The sequence below is a fragment of the Orycteropus afer genome, unplaced genomic scaffold (genome assembly GCF_000298275.1).
Source record: "Orycteropus afer afer isolate SDZICR_OR568_19922 unplaced genomic scaffold, OryAfe1.0 scaffold00026, whole genome shotgun sequence".
NCBI lineage: Eukaryota > Metazoa > Chordata > Mammalia > Tubulidentata > Orycteropodidae > Orycteropus > Orycteropus afer.
Genome location: NW_006921613.1, coordinates 15,810,523 through 15,820,356, shown reverse-complemented (window position 1 = coordinate 15,820,356; position 9,834 = coordinate 15,810,523). Strand labels below are relative to the sequence as shown.

Sequence of the window (9,834 nt, the reverse complement as noted above, 5' to 3'; positions counted from 1 at the left end):
ACTTGACTGCTAACCAGAAGGCTGGCAGTTCAAACCCACCAGCCACTCCTCGGAAGGAAGGTTGGGCAATCCTACTTCCGTAGTGATACTGCCTCGAAAACCCAAGGGTCGCTACGAGTCGGGGCTGACTCGATGGCACATAACAACAACAACAACAACAAAGCTGATAAGTAGAGACAAATCCCAACTTCTAACTGGGAATAGGGGGTTAGGAATGAGAACTAGAGTAGTTCTAGATACAGGTAATCCCTAGCTTGGGATGGGGTTCCATTCCAACAACTCCGTTACAAGTTGGTTCTGACATAAGTCAAATACTACTTCTTTTATTTTCATTATTATTGTCTTTTATTATCTGTATCTTTGTAAGTCTGATCTTTGTCTGTCTTTGGGGCTTGGAATGAGAAAGATAATATCATCAAATTACACACTGCAATACTGTATGCAGTACATATTACTAACGGTATTAATCAAATAGACAGTCGTAAGTGTGCTTCATTGTCACTTGAACACATTGTAAATTGGGGACAATCTATACTAAATACTCAGAGAAGTGCAGTCATGAAGACAGCTATGGCCTTAGGGCTAGAATTCTTTGAATTCCCCTGGTTCTACTACTGACTGTAGTGTCAGAGGAAGTTCATAGACTTGAGTATTCCTCTCAAAAGCAGAATAGTAAACCCTGGTCCAGCTCTTAAAAATTCTGCTTGAATGACTCTTCTGTCTGTATTTGTTTTAAGTTTTTCAACTTTCAGAGGAAGGTGATATAGAAATTGTAAAACAGTATATCCACTCCTTACTTACTGACATGGTTAGGTTCCAAAGGTTGTTATGTGAAAATCCGTGAATATGTGAATATGCAAAAATGGAGGATGACCACAACAGATCACAAAATGGAGGATGACTGTATCATTAACAACTTCCAAATTACAACATAACTGTCAAATTGCATCATTATCTAATTGCCAAATTACATCATTACAGCACTGTAAATCACTGAGAATGATGGCCCAGCCAAGTTAACACATAATTTCAATGATCACAGCCAGCATTACTCTAACTTTGCACACTGGTGTTCATACTGCTCCACATGTTATTAATGTATAAAATAGTTTGTTCGATAGTAGATTTTTTACTATTTGTTGGAAATGTGAAATGTTGGATAACAAGGTAGTTGAGAAGTGTATATTTACATTTAGTATTTCTATTTTTCTCTCACAATAATTTTCCCTTTAGCTGCCTAAGTTGGATCTCTCAAGTCCCATCTTAGACCCTCCTCCTAGAAGTTTTTCCCCTGACCACAACCACTAGTCAAGGGCCAGGGGTTCATTTTTTATACCCCTCCAAAACATACTTATCTCCATCATAAAAATTATCCTCATATTGTGAGGCGCCTCATCTCAATTCCCATTTTTATTCTTCTGGATCACTGCTTATCAGCTTTAGAACCCAAGAGAGGGTCAGAATATATGGTGCATGCTGGCAGAAATGGATGATGTTATTATATTATGACACTGAGAAATCTGATTTATCTTCTGATTCTGAGTACATGATTTCTAGAAAACAAAAATAAGGGCAACAACTAGTAGAACAGAAGTTGAAAGAAAATCTTTCAACTGATACTGGGGATAGTGGGAGGAGGGAGGGACAAAATATATTCCTCTGAGTACTCGTTCTTCCCGTGCCATGGTTCTATATAAAAATGTAAATAGTATTGGGAATAGTAATAAACTATGATGCTAAAAATGGTACTTTTACTCCGGCTGCTTCAATTTGCAATTTTTTCGGGAATGGAGCCCATGATTCTGGAGCACTGAAATGGGCAGCAAAAAAGTGAAACTAATTTTAGCTGTTCTTTTCCAAAGGTATCCACCAACTCCTCCTCTATCATGGATACAGGCAACTATGTTGAAATGAATGATACAATAACCCACATATACTCTAAAGTGCAGATACAAGATATCACTAAGGAGCTCCACTGCCCACTGTGTAATGACTGGTTTCATGATCCACTGATGCTAAGCTGTGGCCACAACTTCTGCCAGGCCTGTATCCAAAACTTTTGGAAGCAGCAAGCAAAGGAAACCTTCTGTCCTGAGTGTAAGATGCTATGTCAATATAGCAACTGTACATTCAACACTGTAGTGGAGAAGCTGATAGACAAGATTAAGAAGCTACCCTTATTCAAGGGCCATCCACAGTGCCCAGAACATGGCGAGAACCTGAAACTGTTCAGTAAGCAGGAAGGGAAACTGATCTGCTTTCAATGTAAGGATGTTCGATTGTCTGTGGGGCAGTCTAAGGAATTCCTGCAGATCTCTGATGCTGTCCGTTTCTTCACGGTGCGTGAGCGCTGAACCTTGTGCAATCCTTGGGAAATTTGGGAAAAATCTTCTGTAGGGTTTCTTCTCTCTTCCATCCTCTATTCCTTTATTCAGATGATGATTAGAAAGCTTACAGTCTTCAGAAAATACAAAATATCTTGCAAAGTTCTCTAGAGTTGCTGCTTATAGGAAAGAGATAGTGGAGAAACTCTGGCCTACTCCCTAATCAATTAAATGTTTACCTAAATCCTGGCATAAACACACCCTGGTAGGCACTGTGGAGGCTATGGATGTATATGATATTGATCTTATTCTCAAAACTTAGTCAAGTTTAAAATGAATAACACAGTAGATCCAATATAAAATAGGATACTATTGAGAGTAAAATACTGTCACATTTGTAATTTATAAGTGTTTAGAATTTCAGAGAAGATTAGCAAAAGCTGAAATAGTCAGGGGATACATGATGAAAGAAATAGGCAGGATGTGAACTGGGAAGTTAGATTTGGATGGGCGGAGAGACGAGTGTTCCAAGTGAAAAGAACAATGGAAAAGTATAGAACAGTGTAACTAGAGTTGAAAATATGTGTAGTTCCCTCACCTTCTGCGAACCTCCGTAGCTAGTAATAAGCAGCCAAATTTTTCTGAATTTTTATGCTGCTTGTAATTTTAATTCTTGAAGGAGGCAGAATTAAGACACAGAAGAAATGGAAAGACTCTTCTACCAAGAGCTCTGCTTTTTTTTCTGGCACACTGGCCTTTGGGGGGAGATACTCTATATGCATCACTCTCAGGGCTCTTCATCTGCCAAGTGAGTTGTGAGTTAATTCTAAGTGGTATTCCCAGGAGGAGCTTGCCAGCCATCAGAGTCAACTGGAGGCAGCCCTGAAGGAGCTTCAGTCCCTGAGAAACATGCAGAAGGATGCTATTGCTGCTTACAAGGTGAGGGACAGGCTAGAGGGGTTATGAAGTAAAACTGGAACACATCTCCTTGAACCTCAATTAGATGAGTGGAATGGTGGAGATATAATATACTTCCTTAAGCACCTAAGCTATAGAATTAGAAAACTGACACTGTAGGGTGGGAGGAATATGGACGTGGAGTAGGTTCCCAATAGTAGATTTACACGAAGAGAACAGATTGACCTTTACCCTAATATGCTGATCCCTTTGATGGTTCAATTACTAGGTGATTGTTGTGGGGTTGTGATCTGTCTGGTCATTCCCTTTTACCTAAGCCATTATAAAGAACTTAGCCAAAAACATTTCTTTTCTTTGGGTTTATAACCAGGCTACTTATGGACCAAAGTTTCTGGTTGTTGGCTTTTTCCATTTGATTTGATCTTTTGTAGCTGTCCCCAAACTGAATAATGCTATTGGCAAGCTTTCAACTTTAGCAGGAGCTCTGGAAGATCATTAATGGTTAGGAATTTGGCAAATCAATCTCTAGGTTGGGAAGCCTAAATTGGGAGTTCTGTTTCTTCATTAATTGTTCTATGGAGGAGACTTTTCTGACACTTGGCACCTAGAGGAAGAAATATGTAGAATGAGGGAAAGAAGAAGGATAGATGAAGGTAATGATGCCTCCAAAGAATCTTGTCACTATTTTTAAGAGTTCCTCTGGTCGCCTAGTGGATAAGGTATTTGGCTGCTAACCAGAAGGTCAGTGGTTCAAACCTACCATCTGTTCAGTGGAAGGAAGATGGGGCAAGCTACTTCTGTAAAGATTTATAGCCTTGGAAACCCAATGAGGGTCACTATGAGTCTGAATTAACTCCATGGGAATGAGTTTGGTTTTTTGTTTTTGAGTTCAGCTACATTTATTCATTCAACAAATATTTAGAGTGGGTCAGGCATTATATTAGGTGCTGGGGTGGGAGACATGCTAAAGTGACTGATTTGATAAGTACCACAAAGGAAAATATAGGGAGCTATGAGAACATGTAAATAGAGAACCAAATCTAGACTTGGGGTAAAGATGTTCCTGGAAGAAGTTACCTTTTAGAAATTGAAAATTAAAGGATAAGTGATTTAGTCAAATGAACTGGGTGAAGGGAATAGGAAGGAGGTGACCTGGCAAAGCCCTAAGACAGGAAGTTAGTTGCTATATTCAAAATCACAGAGAAAGCTGGAACACAATGAGTGAGATGAAATTGGAGAGGCAAATATGGGCCCAATCACGTAGGTTCTTGTGAATGATGAAAAGCCATTAAAGCAGGACATAGTTCCATCTCATTTTGAAAATATCAATTTGCTAGCTGTGGAGAATGAACTGGAGAGGGGCAATGATAAAGACAATGGTTAGAAGGCCACTGCAATGGTCACAGAGAACGATGATGGTGTCATGGACTAAAGAAGCAGTGGATATGAAAAGAAATAGTTACTACATATGCTTTGGAGATGAATTCTCTGGACATAGTAATTGATTAGACGACAGGGCTGAGTGGAAATTTCAAATGGGCAGTTGTCTATAGGAATCTGGAGCTCAGAAGTTGGTCTAGAGTGAAGATTAAAAGTTAGCATATAGATGGCATTTAAAGCCATGGGAGTACAAGATACTGATGAGAAACAGTATAGAACAGAACATTAAGTAATATTTGGAGCTTGTAGAAGAGGTGGAACTAAATAAGACTAGAAATAGTGGTGACAAAGGTAAGAGGGAAACCAGAAAATTGTGAGCTACAAGAAAGAGGGATTTAAGACTATTTAAAGAGTGCAGTTATAATGAAGGGCCATGGAATCCAAGCTGGATAAGAGAGGACATGAAGACAGAAAAAGTAGGTAAACAGAAATGGAGGGGTCAATGAATAGAAAGTTTCACTAAGAGCCATTGGGGGTATCTGGGCAAGCAGGCTTGGAGCATAATATGTTATTTTGGAGATTGTGCAGTTGCTGCGAATGATAAAATCCCACGATGTGACTGTGGGAATGTGTGATTAAAAATGGAAATCATTAGAGATGAGAAAGATGAGGAGCTACCAGGATGTCAGATGACTCACCAGTGAGGATGCTGAGTCACCCAAGAAAACAGCACAGGTATAGCAGTTTATTTCAGTGCTTCCAACATTGCTCATCTCCTGCTACTTCCATATGGTACTGGCAGCAGGAGTGGCATCCCCTCAGTTCTGATTTCTAGATTAGGATATTTCTTCAAGCCTCCTTATGGACCCAGGCTAATTTGTTTGTACTTCTTTGTAGGAGGGTATTATTACTTACTCTAGAATGATTAACTCCACAGTTTCATTTAACATAGCATTCATTACCATCTCAGTATTGCAATAGGAACTTAAAAAACTCACTGCCATGGAGTTGGATTGGACTCATAGCGACCCCTCCTTGGGTTTTGGAGGTGGTATCACTATGGTAGATTGTCTTCCAAGGAGTGGCTGGTGGATTTGAATCGCCAGCCTTCTGCTTAGCAGTCAAATGCCTTATGCACTACGCCACCAAAGGTCCCCAATAGGAACTTAGTGAATACTTTTTTTAAAAAAAACATCTTATTGTGGTTTGGGTGAAAGTTTACAGAGAAAATTAGTTTTCCATAAATATATACACATTTATATACATTTTGTTTTGTGATAATCTCCTCAATGTAACAGCACTCTTCCCACTTCCTCCTTGGGTTTCCTGTTTCCATTTATCCATTTTTCCTGCCCCTTCCTACCTTCTGAACTTTGTTTTTGGGCAAATGCTGTCCTTTTGGTCTCATATGATTGATTGTTCCAAGAAGAATGTTCCTCACAGTGTTATTGTTCACTTTATATGCTTATATACTGTTTAGCTGAAAGGTGATCTGTGGGAATCAGTTCAGCTCCAGGTTTGAAGAATGTCTAAAGACCAAAGTTTCCGAGGTTCCACCAGTCTCTAGTAGGCCAGTAAGTCTGGTCTTTTTTTATGATTTTGAATTTTGTTCTATATTTTTCTCCCATTCTGTCCAGGATACCGATCACAGTGGTTGAGATTAGTAGCTGAACACCTTCCAGTTTTTCTGGTCTCAGGCTAGTGGAGGCTATGATTTGTGTGATTAGTCCTTTGGATGAATGGTTTCCTTGAGCTTTTTTTTTTTTTTTTTTAAATTTTTTTCACTCCAGATGGGAAGAGACCAATAGATGACTTAGATGACTGCTCACAAGCTTTTAAGACCCTAGTTATTACTCACCAAAGTAGGATGTAGAACATTGTCCTTATGGACCTATGTTATGCTAATTCACCTACATGTCCCCCAAAACTATGATCCTAAGCCCTTGAGCCCAGTGACTAAGAAGTTTGTATAACTTTGCACTCTGTGTGCTCTACCACATACTTGGATATATTTGCAGTATATACAAATATGTATATGTCCTCTGCCAAACCTATATATATGCTCATGGGTGTACTCCCATACACCATCATACCCCTATTCAGGTTATGTATGTATCTACCATGTATCCACTTGTAAATTATTGTTATTACTGTTATTGCAGGATTGTGCATGTAATAGTATTTACTGTTGATGCTTTTTATTATTGCATACCTCCCAGTGTTTGGCCACATTGTGTTGCCCTCCCCCTTATTGTGTGTTGCTTCACCCAAGTTAATACATGTCTACTATCTAGTTAGTGATTTTCTCTCCCTCCCCCTAACACCCCTGGTAACCATCAAAGAATGTTTCTTTCTGTGTGTGAACCTTTTCTAACAGTGGTCTCATACATATTTGTCATTTTGTGATTGATTTATTTCACTCAGCATCATGTCCTCCAGGTTCATCCATGTTATAAGATGTTTTGCAGATTCACTGTTATTTTTTAACATGGCATAGTATTCCATTGTGTATGTGTACTATAGTTTGTTTATCCATTCATCTGTTGATGGGCACTTAGGTTGTTTCCATTGTTTTGCTACTGTGAATAATGCTGTGATGGACATGGATGTGTATATATCTATTCATGTTCTGGGTCTTATTTCTCTAGGATATGGACCTGGTTAGTATGAGATTGCTGGCTCATATGATGTCTCTAGTTCTAACTTTTTAAGGAAGTGCCATACCATTTTCCACAGTGGTTGTACCATTTTACAATCCCACCAGCAGTGTTTGAGAATTTCAATCTCTCCATACCCTCCCCAGCATTTGTTGTTTTCTGTTTCTTTGACCATTGCTATTATTGTTGGAGTAAGATGATATCTCATTGTTGTTTTGATTTGCATCTCTCTAATGGCTCATGATTTTGAGCATCTCTTATTTGTTGGTCACCTGAATATCTTCTTTAGTGACCACTTTTGACTATTTCATGCTGAACTGTTAAACCAGCTAGGAAATAAGGAGGCAGTTCTTCAAAGGAATTCTTTTAGAATGGTTGACTGTTGCTATTCAACAGCCATTTGTATGGATTTTTGCCCTATGGTATTTCCCCAGTTGTATGAATTTTGGTGGTGTGGGCCCCCATCCCAAAGCACTAATCTCGGTAATTACCATGGTGATGATCACGGAGGTTTCCAGGAAAACAAGCTACATCTGCAGAAACACATCTCTTTGGAGTTTCTAAAGATGCATCAGTTCCTGCACAGCAAAGAAAATGAAGTTTTAAATGAACTCCAGGAAGAGGGGAAAGCCTTGAATGAGGAGATGGAACTGAATCTGAACCAACTTCAGGAGCAGTGTCTCCTAGCCAAGGAGATGTTGGTGAACATCCAGGCCCAAATGGAACAGCAGGACTCCTTCACCTTTCTCAAAGTGAGGTCCAACAGAAGCATGATTATGGGTATACGTAAGTGGGGAAGAGGGTTGGGAAGGATATAGAGCTGGCTTTTCAATGTAACACTAAAGCTGGGGGGGGGAGGAACAACTGTTGTGGTTTTACTGTTCTGTAGGAGGAAAGCAGGAGGCTCCTTTTACCTTTTGCTTGGTAGAAAGCTTTTACATTTACCATCCTAGAGAAGAAGAAGATAAAATCCATTAATAATAATACAGGTTGTCCTTCCTTGCTTACAATGTATTTGAGTTACAATGACTGTCCGTTGTGATTTTCTTGTGCATCTTATCATTAACAATATCTACTACATACTATATTGCAGCACATAATTTTCTGATGTTATCATTTCATGCCAACCTCCAAAGAAAAAATCAATATAGGAATTATAAAATGATAATAAAAGGCAGTAATAATGAATATGATAAAAAAAAAGAGGTATTTGACTTATGTCAGAACTGACTTATGACAGAATTGTCAGAATGGAACTCCATCATAAGTCAGTGACTCCCTGTATACATTATTTTAATATTTTTTCATAAAGAGTATTGAAGCTTTACTTTTAAAAATAGGAATATTGCAACCAGAATTGTATCTCTGATTGGCTTTCAGCAATCATAAATCAATCTGTTTGAGAGCTGTTTGCTAACCTTTGCTGCCTGAAGCTTCACCTTTGAAGTTTTTAATTAGCCAGAGTAAAGAAAATTACCCTCAGGACTGAAAAACTTAGTGTTTTTCTTCTAAGACTATTTGGGTGTATAGGTAATTTTTTTAAAAAATCTTAATAATTGTCCTGTTGACTTCTCACTCATTTCCTGTAAAAAGGAACTTTAGAATCAGAGCCAAATAAGGACAGTTTACCCTATGCTAGATTGAGGATTCAGGGTGTTCCCATTCAGTAAAGAAAGGCATACAGAGGATAAGAAGAGTTGGTGGATAAGAGAGGGGGCTCATCTACACAGGGGTCCAGTATTGATCAAATTCTGGTGGTGACCAATATTACCAAATAAATTACTGAAGTTGATGAATAGGCATTTGACTTCTTTGTTTCTTCTTTCTTCTTCTAGGACATCACAACTCTCTTGAATAGGTAAGTGTTTCCCATGTTATTCTTAATACCCTTCTTTCAGTTTGAAGATGTCTGAGATAAATGATTTATGTCCTCTGTAGTTTGGAACAAGGAATGAGCATGCTGGCACCCAGAGAGCTGATCTCCAAAAAGCTGAACCTGGGGCAGTTCAAAGGTCCTATCCAGTACATGATATGGAGGGAAATGCAATCCACCCTTTCTCCAGGTATCAGTGGTTAGTAGATATTGGCTCCTAAAATCCCTAATCTATTTTTCTTCTTAGGGACCTCTTCCGTTGCCTTAATTAGTACTTTAGAGTCTGGGACGGGGGTATGGTGGAGTTCAACCAAAAGTTGTCAGAATTACTTCTTAGCCTATTGTTTTGTTTGATAGTTCTATCAAATGTGGCAACAGCTAAAATGTTATCTTTTCAGTAGATTGGTTATATAAATCCCTGGGGCTTCTTTGTCCTAAAGAAAGAGGAAGTTTTTGGAGGAATTATTCATATGTACATAGGGTCTTTAAAGGTCTCCTTGTACTTGATATTCACAGCGTACAATAAAGCATCTTTACTGCTTCAGAAGAAAGCCAATAATATCAATAAGTATGCCTAATAAGAACATTGGGAGCTCTGGTAGCATAGTGGCTAAGACACTTGCCTGCTAACCAGACGGCTGGCGGTTCAAACCCACCAGCCACTCCTCGGAAGGAAGGTTGG

The 9,834-nt window shown here is 38.9% G+C and overlaps 1 protein-coding gene across 1 annotated transcript in view; it reads left to right on the top strand.

Annotated features, from left to right (window-relative positions):
- The first annotated feature begins 1,865 nt into the window (after window positions 1-1,865).
- Window positions 1,866-9,834, top strand: part of TRIM69 (tripartite motif containing 69) — a 14,041-nt gene continuing 6,072 nt past the window's right edge. The window contains exons 1-5 of the mRNA XM_007935231.2: window positions 1,866-2,339; window positions 3,168-3,263; window positions 7,798-8,031; window positions 9,115-9,137; window positions 9,218-9,342. Of these exons, the coding sequence (XP_007933422.1) occupies window positions 1,887-2,339; window positions 3,168-3,263; window positions 7,798-8,031; window positions 9,115-9,137; window positions 9,218-9,342 (931 nt within the window). The 5' untranslated portion in view covers window positions 1,866-1,886. The remainder of the gene's footprint in view (window positions 2,340-3,167; window positions 3,264-7,797; window positions 8,032-9,114; window positions 9,138-9,217; window positions 9,343-9,834) is intronic.